Source organism: Mandrillus leucophaeus, unplaced genomic scaffold (genome assembly GCF_000951045.1).
Source record: "Mandrillus leucophaeus isolate KB7577 unplaced genomic scaffold, Mleu.le_1.0 Scaffold183, whole genome shotgun sequence".
NCBI classification, from domain to species: domain Eukaryota; kingdom Metazoa; phylum Chordata; class Mammalia; order Primates; family Cercopithecidae; genus Mandrillus; species Mandrillus leucophaeus.
Genome location: NW_012101843.1, coordinates 2,078,353 through 2,099,818, shown reverse-complemented (window position 1 = coordinate 2,099,818; position 21,466 = coordinate 2,078,353). Strand labels below are relative to the sequence as shown.

The window sequence follows — 21,466 nt, the reverse complement described above, 5'->3', positions numbered from 1 at the left end:
CCGACTCACTACAACCTCCACCTCCTGGGTTCAAGCTATTCTCCTGCCTCAGTCTCCCAAGTAGCTGAAATTGCAGGTGTGCGCCACCATGCCAGGCTAATTTTTGTGTTTTTTAGTGGAGACGGGGTTTCACCATGGTGTCCAGGCTGATCTCGAACTCCTGACCTCAAGTGATCCACCTGTGTTGGCCTCCCAAAGTGCTGGAATTACAGTTGTTGGTTACTGCACCCAGCCAGTTTATAATTTTAAACATTAAAATAAATGCTTCTTGTCCAGTCATGGTGTGTCACACCCATAATCCCAGCACTTTGGAAGGCAGACATGGGAGGATCACTTGAGACCAGGAGTTTGAGACCAGCCTGGGCAACATGGTGAATCCCTGTCTCTACAAAAAATATGAAAATTAGCTGGGCATGGTGGTATATGCCTGTAGTCCCAGCTATTTGGGAGGCTGAGGTGGGAGGACCATTTGAGCCCAGGATGTTGGGGCTGCAGTGAGCTGAGATCACATCACTGTACTCCAGGCTGGGTGACAGAGCAAGACCCCATCTCAAAAAAAAAAAAAAAAAAGAAAAACTTCTTCTACCAATACAAACACAAAACAAGCATAGACAAATAGAGTTTAAAGAACATCATGGGTGTTTTCCTGTAAAGGGAAGATAGATGCTAGGCTAAGAAAATCCTGGAGTTATTCTTGAGGACCTTAAGGAATAATTTAAATGTAGGATTTGCTCCTGGCTTTCTCGTCCTGTATTCAAAATAAAACAAGAATGGATTGAATATATTCTGAGTGTTCTGGCTGTTCTAGTGCTCTCTGAAGTGAGTCCTCATTATGTTTCACTTCCCTTTCATCCTAAAGAGGAAAAGTTCTTTTGAAGAAGGCTATTTGTCCTAGGTTAGTCTCCACAGTCAGATCATTATCTCCTCCTAATCTTCGATCCTGTTCAGTCTCTATGGCACTTTCCCTTATAATAACACTCTCCTTTTTAAAGCGATTTACCTTTTTTTGTGTATAATATTGTTCTCCTGTTTTTCTGGCATCGTGGTCCTCTTATAATATCCTATGCAAATGTTTCTTTCTCACTGGTTTTCATGTTGACTCTGCTAATTGAGGTCTTTGTTACTCTTTAGCCCAGACTATTATAATTTCTCCAAAGATATCCCCTCTCCCTGGTGCTCCTTGTTGCTTTCAATGCACAGTTTACAAATTATTGTCTGCGTACAAATTGTTGACTGCGAACACATCCTTCAGTCTGGAATACCTTTCTGGACTTCTTTACTAGGAAATAAAGAGCAGACTCAGTGTAACATTCAACACTATCAAAGATCTTGATATTTAGTATGAAATTTTTTTTTGAAGCAGATCAAGAAAGATTTTTATACCCATTTTTAATCCTCCAAGAAGACTTAGGACAGCCGGAAACCATTGAGAGTCAGAACACTTTCTACAGATCTTAGGTGCACAGAAACTTTCCTTTTAATGAGCAGTGAGATAGAGGGTAATTAACGCTTCAGAACATTGTCTGTTATTTCCATCTTCTTCCCTTACTTTAACTCTGCCAAATTCCTGTAATTTGTTTATCAGTGTTCATGTTTTTTTAATCCATTGAGCTAAGGTGTTTCTTAACCCTATTTTGTTAAAATCTTAATTATAATATATTCATAATACATTTAAGTGAGATAGATGAATCTCTCATATAATTTAGTGGTTAGATTAGATTAGAATTTTCTCCCCTCAGAAAATTAAGAGGAAATAACAGTCTTTAGCCAAATCACTTGGCAAAGTAATGACTCCTTTTGTAATAGGAATTTTTACTCTTTTGATTTATCTGTTACATAAGTTCAAATTTTTACATATTTTCCACCTTTTTTAAAAAAGAGTGGTATATAGTCAATATCAATTTGAACAACACTTGCATATAAACTGAAAAGGACTCCAATTTTCCAATTCCATTCCTCAGTTGTGATCACTGTTGGTATTTTGGCATTTAGTTATGTAGACTTCCTTTCTCTGACTCTCCTGCTGTGCATATATACAGTTGTAGTTTTTTTGTTGTTAAGTTGATACAGAAATAGTTGCATACTATATCCATTATTTCTGCAATTTTTTTTCATTTAAAGTATCTTTGCTCTCTTTACTATATTTCAATATATTGCCTTTTCTTAAATTAAAGTCTTAATATATAGGATATTATAATATCTAGGTTTTGGTGAGTAGTTTTTTCTTCTTTGAAAACAGGTTTGTAAAATAAGATTTTTTTTTTTTTTTTTTTTTTGACATGGAGTCTTGCTCTGTTGCCCAGGCTGGAATGCAGTGGCGGGAACTTGGCTCACTGCAGCCTCTGCCTCCTGGGTTCCAGCAATTCTCCTGCCTCAACCTCCTGGGTAGCTGGGATTACAGGCGCATGACACCATGCCCTGCTAATTTTTGTATTTTTAGTAGAGACAGGGTTTCACCATGTTGGCCAGGCTCTTCTGGAACTTCTGAGCTCAGGTGATTCACCCGCCTTGGCATCCCAAAGTGCTGGGATTACAGGTGTGAGCCACTGTGCCCGGCCTTAAAATAAGATTTTTATACACTAAAAAAAAACTTGTATTTTTTCACTCCATTAAGTAGTTTACTGTGAATTTTTGATATTGAAGCCCATTCAGTTGCTGTCAAAAATAGATTTGAGCAGTTTATTCAGTATGACTCTTGTAGTGAAATTATTGCCGTTTTTCCTCTGCTTAAGTTTTCAGTGGCTTTTGCCATAGTCCTTAAAGGTTTTACAATTTTTTTAATGTTTAATTTTTAAATGTTTGCTTAATATTTCATCGTATGAATATAGATAATGATGAACATTTAGATTACTTTTTACTATTATAGTGTTGCAGTAAATATTTGTTTACATTTATCTTTTGGCCAATAAGCAAATATTTTTGTAAATTAGAATCCTAAAATTGAAATTGGATCAAAAGTTATATGCAATTGAAATTAAGTAACTTTTCCTAAATCTAAAATACTATAGTCTTTTTTATATTGTCAGCATAAATGAATGCAGCTATGTAAATGAATATTTTTAGGCATTAAGTAAAATGTTCCATGGAAATTGAACTTTTAAGTTGTTTATACTTCTATGGAAATTGTTTACACTTTTATTAAAGAAGCACAAGCTTCTACAAAATACATTCTAATAGATGTTTTCTATAACATTCAGTCTCAAGATTACTAGTAAATACTTCTTTGAACTGTAAATGCAATCTTTCAATATTATAAGAAAACTCTTGCTTTAGTAAACATTTAGAAACTCAACTTTATTATCATAAGAGAGAATAAGAACATTGTAACAAGTTTTATGCATACTCCTTTGTAAACTCTCACCAAACTAATTGTTAATCTGGTGCCTTGCATTCCCCAAAGTATTTGTGTCTGTTGTTTAAAAGTTTTTATCAAGGTTTCAGCTAAAACAAATAAATTTGCTTCTGGTTTTAGCTTTAATTTGAACTGAAACTGTCAAAACGTGAGTTTTGGGGACTTCACGCTGTTCATTTGGACATTTGATTCTCTATAGTGTTTTAAATTTTCATGCACTTAAATATATAATTATTTTTGATAGGCTTTCTTCGTTTAGTCTTTTCTTTAGAAAGTAGAAAAATTAAATAAGATAAAACCCAAACTGGTCTGAAGCATATATACAATATATATGTTTGCTCTTTTGTTCTTCTTTTTCTTTAGTTCCCACTGGGAATTTGAAGGTCCAACAATCATCTACTGTCCTTCTAGAAAAATGACAGAACAAGTTACAGCTGAACTTAGGAAACTGAATCTATCCTGTGAAACATACCATGCGGGCATGAGTTTTAGCAGAAGGAAAGACGTTCATCATAGGTTTGTGAGAGATGAAATTCAGGTATGAGGATCAATCATCATTGCTCTCCATTGTTCATAGTGGAAGTAGATATTTCTCAAATGTTTATTTACCAGATCTTTATTGAATACTTTCTTTGTGTTGAACATAAAGCAGTCCCTCTGATAAGTGTGGGAGAACAAACTTGCAGATTGGTGTAAATAGCAATCTGTACCTGGTGCTTAGGTGCACAGAGGAGGGAGGAATAGCTCTGTCAGGGTAGTTGTGTAATGGGGGTGGTCCATCCAGAAAAAATCAGTTAGAGTCCAAACATGTAAATAGAAGTTTTTTAAGTATGCCAGACCTGTAGGTGATGAGGGGAAAGGAATTGGTTATAGAATTCCAGGAAGAAGGACTAACAGGTGCAAAGACACTTTGATATGAGAACACATACTGGGCTCAGGAAATTGTGACTGGTTTGGAATGGTTGGAGGGAAACAGAATGTGGGCTAGGAATGGCACAAAGAGGCAGAGTGGAACAGTTGGAGACTTGAGAGAACAGTTGAGTGGATTGGTTGGCCAGGTTATAGATGGCCTTAACACTTGCAAAGAAGCAGTCTGGGCTTAGTATCATATACCTGTTAGTTTTCCCTGACTACTTTAGCCTTAGAATTTTTAGTTTAAATACAATGTTATGTAATAGGTAAAACAGATTAAAGTAGAATAACTCTGGCTGAAGTTAATTTGAGGGAAAAGGAGGTCCAAGAGTCTCCAGACCTTGAAGACACTGCCTATTGGGGTCTTATAATCCTTGGAGTGCCGAAGAATCATTTGAAGATTATCATGATGTATTACTCTGTGTTTTTAAACAAGGTAATGGGATTATAGAAACATTAGACTGGCAGCAATAAGTTGGATTGATTTGAAGAAGAGACACTGAAGAAGGGAGAGGGTATCGATGCAGTTATTGTGAAATTCTATAGTTCCTGTCCTGATTGGAGTGGCTCAGTGGGTGTCATAGAGGATTTATTTGGGAGGATTTAAGTTCAAGGCACATGAGTAGGTTTAAGTCAACAACTTGACACGGTCAACATGAAATCCTCACTCTGTCACTGTAAGTCCGGGTAAGAGCCTTCCCCTGAAGTTAAGAATTTAAAGTCAGCTCTCGCATTTTCTGTCCCACTGGTCATCCATTTCCTCTCTATCCATCTCTCTTTCTGATATCTAGTTGTTATCCACCCTCAGCTAATGTTGTTGAAAAGCTTAAGTATGGTTCATATTCACTGTCTCTAAAGTTCACTACACATAGTCATACTGTAATGCATACCAGCCTGAAAGCATCTAGTCTCTCTTTCCCTTCTTTCCAAAAATAGGAATACCATTCACAGCGGTTTAGAATAGAAATTTTATCCAAATTCTTCAGTGTTTATATTTTTGTTCTGTTATTTCAGTGTCTTGAATATTGTCAAATAACATTTATTAGCTGCTATTGCTACTACTGAATCTTAATCAGTCTTCAAGCCATTAACTGACCAATGGTTTCTTCTATCTTAATATATTAGTAATTATTCATTTAAAGTAAAACATCTTCCAGAACTTGAAAGAGTACAATCTTTATTCATGTTACGTTGTGACAGGAGACTTTGTTGGATGCGCCTGATTTTCCTGCCAATACACAGCTTCATTAAAACATTAATGCTTTGAAAAATGGCTTAGGAAACTTCACAGTGATCATTTTCTGGAAGAGTACATGCGTGTATGTGTCATGGTATTCTCCCTTTCTGTGGCAGGATTCCACAAATTTTTATCCACATTACGAAAATTTTAAAATTGATACTGTTTTTTTCTCCGTACGTGGATATCAGATACTCTGTTTTATCTGACAGCTGGCCTAATGTACTCCTACTTGGCCGTTATAAAGAATTCAGGAGCTTCATATTTGCATTGAAAGTTCTCAAACACTTTGTAAAGATGAGGAAAATACGTTTCATCATCTATCTAGAAAGGTCAGGTGTTCCTGCAATTGATTACTTGCTACCGAGAATTGAATACCTACTGAGTGCATCATGTAGAGAATTCTAGATGTTCACTTTGGTGTGTTTTTACAGTTGCTATATACCTTAGTGTGGGTCTAAAAGTGGAGGTGACCCCCATAGCTCTTAATGTCTTAGACTGAGTGATGCTTAGAATCTTAGATTTTCTAATTTTAGAAAAAAGTATACTTTTCTTTCTTATTTTTATAACCAGATACAACCACATTTGCATGCAGATAGACGTTTTTAGTCTTAACCATTCATTTTTACTTTTACTCCTCATTTTATTAGTTTTGTATCTTTTTGTATTTAATTTCCCCTTTCAAGATGCCTTGAGTCCTTTCTTTTTAGGAATGATGTTGTGAATAAATTATTTGATAAAATATCTTTACACCTAAGAGTTTATAAGGATAGTTTGAAAATCATGTCTGTAAAATAGGTGGATCTCACCTAAAAATATTATTATATAATTAAAATTAGAATTATTATTTTGTTGCGTATTGACCCTTAAATGTAGCAAAATTGCCGAATCTCATACAGCCAGAGCTTTTACTTAGTATGATACTCATTTCTATATTTACTTTTTTCTCATGTTTGTCATACTTTCTTTTACTTATTCAGCATTTCCTCCTTTCCTCCCTCCTTTCTTTTCTTCTTTCCTTCTTTTTTCTTCCTTTCGTATTCCTGGTCCATCTTAGCATGTAATCTTTCTTTATGAAATGGCATGCAAATAGGTCTACTGTGCTTACAGTGAAAAGCTTCAAGGCCTCATGTCTTTCCCACTTCTATTTCCAACTCCCAACCTTTTTAGCTGATTCTTTTGGTACTTTACCACTATATCGTGCCACAGTTTACATACATGGCTCCTATTTAATTTTTTGTTTATTTGTGTGTTAGTTGTAGGCATTATCTATTGACTCCTCTCTCTGAAAGATGAAAGGTTAGCTCTCTTTCACATTCTTTACTGCCCTTTTTTCTTACCTTGTCCATGTATTTCTAACCCCCTTTCCTCCTAATGTGTTTATGTCATGATTTTGGCTAGATCAGTGTATACGGTTTACATAATTATTACTCTGTAAATGCTTTTTATAATCTCTGAGCCATGTAGTATATTATGGCTATTTTTTTCTTATCTATTTGTATTTTTATTGTTAATACCTAAGAAAAAAATTTTCTATGTCTTCTCACTAATTCTTCCCTAAAATTTCCCACAAAGGTGTAAACTTACCTCAGTATATTCGTAGATATGAGACATTCTATCAGTTTTACCCTCTTAAAGATGCAGAGATAATGCATCATGTTTCATCCCACCATCTTTAATGAGAAACTTCCATCTTAGATTAATATTAGAGAATGTTAAGATGCTCTGCAATCACGTAAGGACACTTGCAACTTCATTATAATGCAAAAGTTTTCTTTAATACAATAAATATTTTGAGGCTCTTTTGTGTCTTGTGTTCATAGAAGTTCAGATAAACCACTTTATTTACTATTTTTTATAGAGAGTGAACAGAAACCTCATTTCTAGTCACCAGTCCTTAATCTGTAAATCAGGCAGGTAGATAATCTATAAATGATGGTCGAAATCACATTAAATTCCATTTTGTGCCAGAGACTTAAGTTAATGAACAAATTACTCTTACAAAAAGGTATAAATGTAAGGTTTTCATTCCACTAAATATGTTTGTCAAACTGTGTTGTGATTTATTCTCAGTGTGTCATAGCTACCATAGCTTTTGGAATGGGCATTAATAAAGCTGACATCCGCCAAGTCATTCATTACGGTGCTCCTAAGGAAATGGAATCATATTATCAGGAGATTGGTAGAGCTGGTCGTGATGGACTTCAAAGTTCTTGTCACATCCTCTGGGCTCCTGCAGACATTAACTTAAATAGGTAAAAAAGCATTTATTGTTTTTACTCTTGCAGATTTCTTTCTTTCCATATAAACCTTGAAGGTGTTTCAGGCTACTTCCAGTATTCCAAGTAATTTGTGAGCCCATTTAAAGTAAAAAAAAAAAAAAAGAAAAAAATAAACCTGCCCAAATCCAGAGGACATGTAGGAAGAACATTTGTGGTAAGAGTTGCCACTTGGAGGAGATGAGCTAATTTCAGCATGCCTTAGTGTGAGGAATTAACTAAATCAGGACAATACTTGGGCCTGTAACAGAGATCCTATGGAATACTTTCCTACCATTGTGCATTAATGAACAAGTTCTTTTCTCCTTCTCAGATCCTGCCAAGTTGCCATGTCTTCAGCCATAGTTACTCAGCTACCACTGATTTTGTTACTGATTTTTTCTTCCCATGCTTCAGTGGTGATTATTCCAGAGGACTTCTCTCAATCCCTATTTGACTCTTGTTACTATTTGTTTCCTTGGTTAGTTCCGTGAGACCATAACAGTTCTCCTTGAGTGTGTGTGAATCATTGTGTTGCACTGTACTGATAGACTGCCATAAATCAATATTAAGTGTTCAATATCTAAGTACAAGAGAACCATGCTACTTAAGTACTCAACAAGTAGTTTGTTGGCACTTAAGTTCTATGACATTTTTATTGTAAAGGAAAACATTATCTTGCAAAGATTTCTGGGCAGCATTTACCAACTTTGTTCCTTCATCCATAGGAAAAAGAATCTCAGGAGAAAAACCTATACATGGTAACCAATGGGGCTGCCAAGCTGATGAAGTATTTTCAGAGTACACCTTTATGTAGCTGAATACATTGAGATCTTGAATGGACATATTAGCTCATTTTAGTAAAATGATCAGAGAGTGCCTCCCAGTACAGTTTTTGTTTTTATGCATTATTAAACAATGTGTTTTTGAGTGTCCACTGTGTTCCATGAACTATGCTATGTGTGGGAGATATAATAGTAAAGAAAAGCAAAGTACCTGCTTCCACAGAATTCAGTATAATGGGAATGGTAGTTCTTTAGAGAATCACATAACTATGGATACATAGGCTTCATTTTACTGTTCTCCTTTTGTGTTTGAAAATGTCAACAATCAAAAGTTTTTAAAAAAGGAATCATGCAACATATTTAAAATTATAATTGTGTTAAGTGTTATGAAGGGAAATTGTATTGAGTAGTAAGAATATATAATGTTGTGTGGTATTTCCCAAGTTAAAAAGTTCAGGTAAGGCTTCCTTGTGGAAGTGATGGTTCAGATCTGAAAGAAGAATAGGAATTAATTAGGTAAAAATGTTTGATGCAAATTTTAAGGTTTTCCTTCTGAGTAGTCAGTAGCTTTTCCTTAATATAGAAGATGACAAAACCATCCTTTTTTTGTACAGAACAATTCTTGTTTTCCTTTAGACAGTTGTATCTGTCAAGCTTCTTATGAACTAATTTAAATAATTGGGATAGAACACAGCTGTACATGTTACAATTAAATATGGAATATATCAAACATAAGTTGATTCCTACCAGTTCTGATTTTATTTGTGTATTTTGTTAAAGGTACTGAGGACATTAATATCCAGTTTTATATTGTGCATTTGAAGGTTCATCAATAAATGCAATTCTTGTTTCTCTGGGTCTTAAAAGATATTTTAAATGGTTATGTCATTAAGATTTAACAGGAAGTAACAGTGATTCAAATCAAATAGTGGTGCCAGAAACCCAGACTTGAATTTTGAGTACAGACAGGTTACCCTTTGCATCAGTCCTGAGGAAACTAAAACTACAGGATTAATCAGGATAAGAAAGAATTGAGCAAGGATTCAGGAGGGCTCTGTATCATCCTGGTGACAACTCTTCTAGAAAAAACTAGAAAGTCTAAGAATAAATGAAGTTGCTTGTTCTCACCTGGAAAGGTCGGTTACTCAGAAAATTTTTAGAGTCTATCTTATGCCATAATTCTTATCACTGAGAGAAGAAACTTGTCCAGTCATCATGTAATCTTCATGTAAATTTATATTTTTAATTGCAGAATTCATACCACAGGCAAAGTCCCAATGTCTGCATTTGTTGTTACCTTAAATAGTCAAACCCCAAAGTTATTGTAATCTTTTTTTAAGAGAGAATAATTTGCAAAATAATCTCGGTCCAATAGATCTTTCACTGGATCCAAATGATTTCCATGAATGATTTAGAATTTTTCTTATTTTCAAAATGTTTTTTTCTGTGGAATACCAGACTTATTTTTGTAGTCCCAAAAGAAGAATACGTATTTATTTATTTTTTTGTTTTAAGAGTTATAGTTTTGTTTTCTCAAATTTGTCCTGACACTGATGAGATTAGTTAAATGTAGGTCATCTGAACCAAATACAGGGAAGGATCCAGTTCTGAGAGTGTGGGCGTTTGTTTTCTTGTTTTTTTTCTATAGGAGGGAAACGAGGTGAACAAAACAAATAAAATAAAGCAAAAAAGAACTGATTTTTATTCCTTGAGGTAGAAAGAATGAGATTACAGTGGGCCCCCTTATCTGCATTTTCACTTTCTGTAGTTTTAGTTACACCCACGTCCAAAATGTTAAATAGAAAATTCCAGAAATAATTAAATCAGTTTAATTATTTCTTTTAAAGTTTTAAATCAGTGGTGGTTTTGAGTAGTGTAATGAAATTTTGTGCCGTCTTACTCAATCAGCTTCGACTCCCTTAGAATCATCCCTTTGTCCGGTGCATTCACGTTGTATTTACTCCCTGTCTGTTAGTCACTTGTTGCAGTATTGCAGTGTTTGTGTTCAAGTAACGCTTATTTTACTTAAGAATGGCCCCAAAGCACAAGAGTACTGTGCTTAATTTATAAATTAAACTCTTTCATAGGTATATACATACAGGAAAAAACATAATACATACAGGATTTGGTACTATTCTGTGGCTTCAGGCATCCACTGGAGGTCTTGGAATGTATCCCTTGTGAATAAGGAGGAACTGTATATAGTTAACCTAGGAGCTAGAGTCAACAGTTGGAAGAGACTTTGGGGATAATTACATGGAAGGGCATGGTGGCTGGTGGTTTCAGATGACAAGAATGTTTTTGAATAACGGATCATTTGTGTCTTCAGACTTTCCAGAACTCCTTGAGAATTATACAGAGGTATTTAATCAATCAGAAGGTTGAATAGTCAAATTATCAGTGAGCGAAGTTTATTTTGATGGGGATTTTACTAATGCTGTCCCTTAGATATTACAAGTAAATCATTGCTTTCTTTTGAAATATCTGAAACCTAGTTAACATGGACTTTTTTCTTGCAAAGATATGCAAAGCTGTTTGGGAGATTGTTGTCATCTGATACTTGCTATTCATGGGCTCTCTTCACAGAAGACTAGAAATTAACAGAGTCACGATGAATTATGGCAGCATTGACTTTAAAAAACACAAACACCTCTTTAATGTTATTTAACAATTTTGAATAAATTTGATATGGCAAACAAATCAGTTATAATTGATTGAGAAAGGAACTTAATTCTAATACTTTACTGGTGTCCCGTAATAACCCATAATACTAAGAGACAGTTTTGGAGGGCAAGAAGTCCTGAAGAGCTGATAGAGATAAAGGTCAAATTTGAGCTTCTTTCAGTATTCCTTACATCAGTGCTTTTAGTTTCTCATACAAAATAAATTAAAATAAAGAATTACCTTTTTACTGGGAAAAGGTAAAAATTAATAAATTGTAGAAGCCTTATTTGAATCCAAAAAGTGTATGACATGTAAATTGAAATGAAAAACCTTAGAGTTTATGATACTTTTTCAAAGCAGCTAAAGAATTGATACTTGGACACAGGAAGTTTTTCAAAAACAATTTTTATAACATCAGAAAAATGTTTACCTCTTGTTGGGGGCATTGACTGGAAAGGAATATAACAGAACTTTCTGAGATGCTAGAAATGTTTTTTATCTTGATGGGGTGTGGGTTTTGTAGGTAATGAAAAATAAATAGTAATAAATAAGTAAATAAAAAGTAGGAAAGTTGCCAATACAGTTTTACATATTCCTGTGATGTTTTTAATCAACAGGCATCTCCTTACTGAGATACGTAATGAGAAGTTTCGATTATACAAATTAAAGATGATGGCAAAGATGGAAAAATATCTTCATTCTAGCAGATGTAGGAGACAGTATGTATTATTTATTTTATGCCAATAACATGGATTTATGGATGATGCTCTTTTAAGAAAACAATTTGGCTAAATAGTTGTCCGTATTTTGAAAAAATATTTTGTTGCTGTTATATGCATGCTGAATTTTTAAGGCTAACTTCTTTGTGTCTGAATAAACTGAAGTCAAATAATGAGGTCCCAAGTGAATCAATTAATGATGATTTTACCTCATTATTTTCAGGAATGAACTTAACATATATGTTTCTGTTCTTTTTTTTAATTTAAAATTTTGTCTTGCGTAGAATCATCTTGTCTCATTTTGAGGACAAACAAGTACAAAAAGCCTCCTTGGGAATTACGGGAACTGAAAAATGCTGTGATAATTGCAGGTCCAGGTAAAGATTTCTTATTATAGATGGACATTCTAAAAGTCTTTGTTTCTCTTCCTTTTCATATTTAATTGAATTTTTGTTGAATGATAAGTATTTCAGTTTTTTAAACAAAACAAGGAATATATTTAGATACAAGAGAAAGCAAACAATATTAAAGTACTTTGCTTCAAAAATAGATAAAGCAATAAAATGGTAGGCCTACATCGAAACATATCAATAGTTATATTAAATGTAAATGACCTAAAGTATTATTTAAAGGCGTACGTTGTAAGAATTGGTTTAAAAACATGACCCTGTTCTATATGTTGTCCACAAGAAATCCACTATAATTATATAGATAAGTTTAAAAAAGAATGAAACATTACATTCCATGAAAACATTAATCAAAAGGAAGCTGGAGTTGTTACTTTAATATCAGACAATGGAGACTTTGGAGCAAAGAATATTATCAGGATAAAGAAGGATACTATATGATGTAAACGAATCATTTCACCAATGTATCAGTCAGGGTTCACCAGAGAAACAGGACCATTGATATCATATATATACATATATATACACACACACACACATATATATATGCTATATATGCGGGGGAGAGGAAGAACAAATGTAGGGAGAGAGGGATGAAGGGACTGATTTTGAAGAATTAGCTCATGAAATTGTGGGAGTTGGCAAGTCTGAAATTTGTAGAGCAGGTCAATAGGCTGGAAACTCAGGCAAGAGGTGATGTTGCAGTCTTGAGGCAGAATTTCTTCTCTAGCAAACCTAGTTTTTACCCTTTATTCCTGCCACTGAGTGGATGAGGCCCACCCACATTATTGACAGTAATCTATGCTTAAAGTCAACTGATTGTGAATGCTAATCACGTCTACAAAGTATTTTACAGCAATATCTAGATTAGTGTTTGACCAAACAACTGAGCATCATAGGCTAGCCAAGTTCATGCATAATATTAATCATCACGACCAAGAGGACGTCATCCTAAATATATATATATATACACACACACACATATGTAGATGTAGATATATATATATATATATATATCTACTTAACAAAAAGACTGACAGAACCAAAAGGAGAAATAGAGAAACCTACAGTTAAATTTGGTGACTTCCAACATCTCTCAGTAATCAATAAAACTAACAGACCAAAAAATCAGTAAGAAGATAGAAGCAATGAACAGGACTATCAACATGCTGGATCTCATTGACTTTTATAGAACATTCTACCCAACAACAGTAGAGTACGCATTCTTTTCAAGTGCAGATGCAATATTCATGAAAAGGGATCATATTCAGAGTCATAAACCTTAACAAATTTAAGAATCTTGTATTTGTATATTTTTTCACTAGAATGGAATTAAACTAGAAAGCAATAACAGAAAAATAACAAAAAAGTCTCTAAACCTTAGAAATTAAATAACACACTTCTAAATAAATGCATGAGTCAAAAAGGAAGTCTCAAGGCAAATCAGAAAATGTTTTGAACTGAATGAAATGAAAATACAAAATGTGTGAGATACAGCTAATGCAATACTGAGAAGGAAATTTATAGTATTAAATATCTATGTTATAAAAGAAGAAAGGTCTTAAATCAATACCTAAGCTTCCATCTTAAGCAACAAGCAAATAAGAGCAAAATAAATTAAAAGGAAGCAAACAGAAGGAAATAATAAAGAACATAAGTCAATGAATAGAAAAGCTATGGTCATACCACTGTTCTCCAGCCTGGGTGACAGAGTGAGACCCTGTGTCAAAAAAAAAATAAAAATAAAAACAAACCAAGCAGCATGCAGCATTCATTGTCAATGAATAGAAAATGGAAAAACAATAGAGAAAAATCAAAGAACTCAAAAGCTCATTCTATGTGAAGATCAACAAAAATGATATGAACTTCTAACAAGACTGACAGAAAGAGAAGAGACACAGAAGACCAAGACCAGGAATGAAAGAGGGAATTTCACTACAGACCCCCCAGGTATTACCAGGGATGATAAGGGAACACTGAAAAACTCAGAACATGACTTTAATAATCTAGACGAAATGGATCAATTTTTTGATAATCTCAAGCTAATTAAACTTACACTGAATTAGATAACCTACATAGCGTTACAACCATTACAGGGATTGAATTCTATGTTAAAAATCTCTGAAAATAAAATTCCCTAGCCCAAAGAGTTTCAATGACAAATTCTACCAAACATTCAGAAGACAAAATAATACCAATTCTATAGCACAATTCCATTTATATAGTACTCTTTGAGACATAAAACTATACTAGAGGGATGAAGAAAAGATCAGTGGTTATCAGAGATTAGGGGGAGGGAGAAGGTATGATTCCAAAGGATAGTACAAGGCAGTATTTTGGAGTGATAGATTTGTCGTGCCCTGATTGTGATGGGAGTTAGATGAATCTATGGATGTCTTAAAATTTGTAGAACTTTACACATACATACAACCAATTTGCCTATGTTAATTGAAAAAATAAAATAAAAACAAATTATTTATCTAGTTGGGTTAGCTACATACATAAGTTCAATAGCTGTATTACTGTAAGACAAAAGAAGCATTATTAGGGATGGAGTTGTTCTCTGTGTAATGGCAAATAGTTCCTTCACTAAGAAGACAGAATTGTTCTATGCACCTTTGAAAAACACACACACACAACCAACGAACAGTAACTTGCCTGGTGCAGTGACTCACACTTGTAGTATCAGTACTTTGGGAGGCTGAGGTGGGAGGATCCCTTGAGACCAGGATTTTTGAGACCAGTCTGGGCAAAAAAGCGAGACTGTGTCTCTACAAAAGTAAAAAATAAAATAAAATAAAATTAGCTAGGCATAGTGTCATGTCATGTGCCTCTATTCCCAGCTACTCTGGAGGCTGAGGTAGGAAGATCGCTTGAGCCTGGAAGGTCAAGACTGCAGTTGCCGTGAGCTGTGATGGCACCACTATGCTCCAGGCTGGGCATCAGAGTAAGACTCTGTCTCACATAAAAAAATAAATGAATAATAATTTAAAAAAACTTGTCTGGGTGTGGTGGCTCACACCTGTAGTCCCAGCACTTTGGAAGGCCGAGGCAGGAGGATTGCTGGAACCCAAGACTTTGAGAACAGCCTGGGCAACATAGCAGGACCCCATCTCTATTTTAAAAAAAAACAAAACTTAAAAATCCAGCAAATACATAAAGCACAAAACTGACAGAAGAGGTGGAGAAATCAATAAATCCACCATCAAAGTGGAAGAATTTGATATAATTTTTTGTTATTGTTAGGGTAAACAATCCAAAGATTAGTACACTATAGAAAATTTGGCCAACATAGTAACAAGTTTCATTTATTGGATACGTAGTATATAGAGCCCTAGACCAAGCAACTATAGCAGTGTGTCTCCAGTGTTTTTACTTCATGACCCACATAGCAAATGATATATGTATGTAACACACTGAGCTAATTGTCAGAGTTCAGTTTCTGTCCAAAACCCTAAGATCTGGAGTGATTAACCTTTCAGCATACTTACAACTCACTTGTTTGTAAGCACACTGATTGAGAAGCCTGAAAGACTTCCCTCCTTAAACATACATGGAATTTTTCTAAAAACTTATGTATTGGGCTGGGCGCAGTGGCTCATGCCTATAATCCCAGCACTTTGGGAGGCCGAGGTGGGCGGATCACGAGGTCAGGAGATCGAGACCATCCTGGCTAACACGGTGAAACCCCGTCTCTACTAAAAATGCAAAAAATTAGCCAGGCGTGGTGGCGGGTGCCTGTAGTCCCAGCTACTCTGGAGGCTGAGGCAGGAGAATAGCTTGAACCCGGGAGGCAGAGGTTGCAGTGAGTGAGTGGGCCACTGCACTCCAGCCTGGAAACAGAGCGACACTCTGTCTCAAAAAAAAGGAAAACAAAAAACAAAACAAAAAAAACTGGTAAAAGGGCCCAGTGGCTCACACCTGTCATTCCAGCTCTTTGGGAGATTGAGGAGAGAGGATCAGTTGAGGCCAGGAGTTCAAGACCAGTCTGGGCAATATAATGAGACCTCATCTCTACAAAATTTTAACAACAACAAAAAATCTGGTAAGAGGCAGCATGAACAGTACTTTGTGGGAGTTTGATAGCTTGAAATACCCATAATTGAAAAGAAAATTTATCAGCTAAGCATCTCACTAAAGAGATTAGAATAGGAGAATAAACCTAAGCGTAGTTTTTTTCCCCAAACATTATTATATCTGGATATTGAATGCATTCTTATTGCTATTTCAAAGATACTTAGGAAAGCAGTTGAATTAGGTAGTTGAACTCTATAGTAGATTTTCTTTAATGAGTCCTTTTGTTCTCAACCTACTTAAATAATTCTCATTTGAATTTATGATAATTTCAGATCTACCCAAAGGGTGACTTAGGAATTTAACTTCTAAATCTACTAAATGAAAGGTTTATAATATTCATGTCATATTTTACAGTCATGAGCGTTTAACAATTTATAGCATAGGATTTGGGTGTTTTTTTTTTTCATTTTAAACAAGAAGTTTATTTAAACAAGACACTTGACTAAGGGAAAACTATCTTGGAGTTATTATTACTAGAGTAATTTATTTCTACTTAAAGACAGATTGCCCCACACGTAACAGCTACATAAAAATGGTTGTAAAATTGTCCTTGGTTTTACAATGATTAATGAAAAACGTTAAAATTCTCCAATTGAACAAGGTGTGCAAAGATTTTTATATTGTTTTTTGCTAAAACTGTGGCAGCAAAATAACATCCTGGAGTATAAAGATAAGAGCTGAATGAGCAGGCCACTAGGGGACAAAGGGAGTCTTTTCACAGAACCAATGCTTCTTTTCCCCACCTCATCTCCATTCGAAGTCAATCTAAACATACTATTATCTATTTAGTTTAAAAAGAAAAAAAGCTAAGCAATGTGTGCTTGTGTACATACACCAGATACTTTATGTGCAATAAAAGGAGGAGGAAGGGGGAAATGAAAGAATAGAGAAAACTCTATGTAGTCAGGATGTGGTGGAACCAAACTGCAACTTTCTTTTTTTTTCCTTTTTTTTTTTTTTTTTAAGAGGGAGTTTTGCTCTTGTCACCCAGGCTGGAGTATAGTAGTGTGATCTTGGCTCACTGCAACCTCCACCTGTCAGGTTTAAGCCATTCTCCTGCCTCAGCCTCCCGAGTAGCTGGGATTACAGGTGCATGCCACCATGCCTGGCTAATTTTTGTATTTTTAGTAGAGGTGGGGTTTCACCACGTTGACCAGGCTGGTCTCAAACGCCTGACCCCAAGTGATCCACCCACCTCAACTTCCCAAAATGCTGGGATTACAGGCGTGAGCCACCACGCCTGGCCAAATTACAGCTTTCTAATTGAGACTGTATTCTTGGTCTGGAAGAGCACAGTTCTGCAGTAAAGTAGCCCGTCCGTCCCCCTTTTAGTAGACATCTCCATGTCTGCTGCTGGAACACGTCAGTTTTATCTTAAGCCTCACTTCCAAATGTACAGATGTGTCTGGTTCGTTGATTGGCTACCTGTCAAATTGAAACCTGATCTGCCTCATTGACAAACCCTGTCCCTCACAATAGGCTTTCATTGGTTTACTAAGTGGTGCATGGCTCTTCATCTCAAACTGCACCACAGTGCCATCCTGCTCCACCACCTTCAAATGAACATTATCCTTGTTCTCAGTCTTGACTCTTTCCTTGGGCTTTTTGTGGACAAAAAGCCTGGTGAGTGTGGCAGTCTCCTCAGCTGCTGCTTCACAAAAGAGGTACCAGGTCTGCCCCAAATGAGTGAATCCCTGAATAGCACCAGGAGTGCCAGAAGAGGCAGCAACTGAGATGTGTTTTTTCTAAGCTGAAAGCCTTTTTGTTTGTTTGTTTGCAACAAATCTTTTTTTGCGACACACCTTTAACACTGAAGTCCAATATTTATATAATTGGTCAAGTAAGTGGAGCTGTTCTAGCTATAAATACAGCAACTGTGCTTGCTTGTACTGTTATTAACATTATTCCTTTCTGTGGTCTGAGGTACTTCCCATGAAACTTGGTGTCTAGGGCACTAGGATTGAGAACCATCAATATAACATATCTGTTATGCTATAATAGTTTATTGTTCATATTTTTTATATTTACATACTCGGTTTTAATGAACTCGGGTTATAATGAACTTTATTCGTAGCTTCTGAAGGAGTTGGCGCATTTGAGATATTTTTTACTTGGCTAATTGTTATGCTAAATCTTTTGTTTTCTAAAGATACATGCCTTTGCTAAGCTTTCTTCATATGTTATTATTTTTATTTAGATTGGGTCATTGCTATTCCATGGATGACTCAGAGGATACATCCTGGGACTTTGGTCCACAAGCATTTCAGCTTTTGTCTGCTGTGGATATCTTAGGGGAAAAATTTGGAATTGGGCTTCCAATTTTATTTCTCCGAGGATCTGTAAGTATACCTGTGAATTCCCTTCACAGATCTTCTTTTACTTCTATTACACTTTTCTTCAGAGGTTTGCAGTATTATGATTGTAGCTTTGATTTCAGATGGGTTACTAGGAACTCATAGAATCTTACTAAGTTCCCGTTAAACACTACATTCGTTACTTTGGATAAAACCCGTGTGTGTGGCATCTTCTGCTGTTTTCATGTTCCAAGCCTATGTTCAGCTCTGCAGCTCAGTCTAGAAGCATAGTGTTAGTTTATCACATTGCATTTGTGTGAATCCCTAGACTAGTCTTGGTTAGGATAATTAGGAAAAGTTAACTTTCATTGTGTCAAGGGACAGGTAAAACAAAATTGTCCTTTTGTCCAGAAAACTATTAAATTCTTCAAGGAAAACTTTAGTTACAGGGATTATTTTGTAAATGTCTAATTTCAATAACAATATTTGGGACATATTTATTTTTCCTTCTGTTTCCTATCAGAAGTATTTAAAGTTATAAGAAAATAGTGGTTTTTGCCTTTACTAATGAATAAATAATCAGTTAAATTCGGCTACTTTTTTTTGGAGTGATCGATGTTCCAGTATTCTCCTAAGCAACCACAGGTACAAATGTGAATAAGATAGGACCCTTGCAGTCCAAGAACTTGTTCTGTAGTCCTTTTCTTTATATGATTTTTTCCCCTGATTTAGAAGTATATAAAGCAAAGCTAAGTATTACGCACTGATATTGGCTGAATAAATCAAGAGCGAGAGATAGGATACTTTGCAAATATGCATATATATTAAAATATACTTAAGAGATTAAAATTCTCATTTCTAATGTAGAATAGGTAAGCATTTATTTGTGAAATACTCGAATGCTTCGTGTAAATACTTTCTGAGTTTGTATTTTTAAAAAGGAACATACTTATTAAATTAGTTGTGAAATATTTTTAATGAAATATATTGAAAACTTCTGTTGATTTTTCATGTACTGATGTTTTTAGATTCTAAATGGAGTTTAACATTTTGTTTGTAAATCACAAGTTGGATTAGAAATTTAATAGTAGAAGTGTTGCCTAAGGAACTATTTTAGGTGCTGTGAGTGAAACTGTTATAATAAGAATTTTAGTTGTAAGGGACAGCTTAAATATAATTGAGATCTATGAAAGTGTATTCTGTCTCTATCACCTTTAAAACCTTTGTATCCCAGCTGAATGTATAATTTATAAAAATTATTCTTGTTTTAATTTGCTATAATCCAGTCATATCCAGTATCAACAAATAAGTCTGAGTAGGCTCCTTGACAAACTTGAACTGGCCACAAGAGAGATCAGATTTCACCTATTAAAAAACCGAATCAGACCACTTACACTGACAATCTCTTCTGGGAGTCCTCAAATTAAGAAGTTTATCCTTTGTGAAATATTATAGTACCCTTGCTAGACAAAAGTAAAACTTTTCTAAAAGTACCACTTAATGAAAATCTGCAGACACTAAATGCAATGAAAATAAGGCAATTTTTTTTTCTCCCCATTTCAGTGATCTTGGTATCCTGGGATATTGTTTTTAAAATTATCATTATAATTCCTTTGAGGATTTAGTAAAATGTTCCCTTTAACCAACTTAGGAAAAATTAGTATCTTTGTATGTGATTTTGATCTGTAAAATAAACATTTTAAACTGGGAATAATTGGAGTTTAAAGAGATTAAATATATAACATATAGTAGCAGCATATAATTATCTCTTTTTTTTTTTTTAATTTTTAAATTTTTTTTTTGAGATGGAGTCTTGCTCTGTCGCCCAGGCTGGAGTGCAGTGGCGCCCAGGCTAGAGTGCAGTGGCGCGATCTTGACTCACTGCATGCTCCACCTCCCGGGTTCACGCCATTCTCCTGCCTCAGTCTCCCAAGTAGCTGGGACTACAGGCACCCACCACCATGTCCAGCTAATTTTTTGTATTTTTAGTAGAGATGGGGTTTCACTGTGTTAGCCAGAATGGTCTCAATCTCCTGACTTTGTGACCTGCACACCTCAGCCTCCCAAAGTGCTGGGATTACAGGCATGAGCCACCGTGCCCGGTCGTATAATTCTCTCTTACACAAGATTTTTTCTAAATAGTATAAACAGTTATGTAGCCTATCTAGGAGTTTGTGAGTAGAGTTTAAAATTTTGTTTTTAAGCTGCAAGTTTGATTAGAAATTAAACAGTAAAGGTATTACTTAAGGAACTTTGTTTTAGCTGTCTAAACAACTTACTTATATAAAAATCTTTAAACATTCTGTATAAATATATGATAAGATATACAATGACCTTAATTTTATAGATTAGAAAATAAAACCACACTCATTAATTTGCATAACTGAGAGATTAAGTGAAACTTCTTTTCTGATCACATTAGCAGAATGCCAAATCTTGTCGTGGCACTAGAATTAGACGGTAGTTTTGATGATACATGATTTGACTATAGACATTTGTTGAAACTATTGGTAGTTTTAATCACTCTTGTAATTTTCAAACTATCTAACGGGAGAGGATTATCCATCCTGTTTTCTAGACAAGCTATTTCACCTGAATGAAATATATTCCTAGAGATAATTATCACTATCTTTTGGTTTTATTTTGCACATAGAATTATAGTTCACAATGACTTTCTGAAGCCCTGAAGTTGCAGCTGTGAACTTCTTTGGCCTGTAGTGACTGGGAAAAAGCACCCCCGCCCTGCCCTTCCTGTCCCCCA

The 21,466-nt window shown here is 35.0% G+C and overlaps 1 protein-coding gene across 1 annotated transcript in view; it reads left to right on the top strand.

Annotated features, from left to right (window-relative positions):
- WRN (Werner syndrome, RecQ helicase-like) overlaps positions 1–21,466 on the top strand; it is a 147,640-nt gene that overhangs the window by 78,401 nt on the left and 47,773 nt on the right. The window contains 5 exon segments of the mRNA XM_011977717.1: positions 3,716–3,890; positions 7,575–7,756; positions 11,826–11,927; positions 12,212–12,304; positions 18,609–18,750. Of these exon segments, the coding sequence (XP_011833107.1) occupies positions 3,716–3,890; positions 7,575–7,756; positions 11,826–11,927; positions 12,212–12,304; positions 18,609–18,750 (694 nt within the window).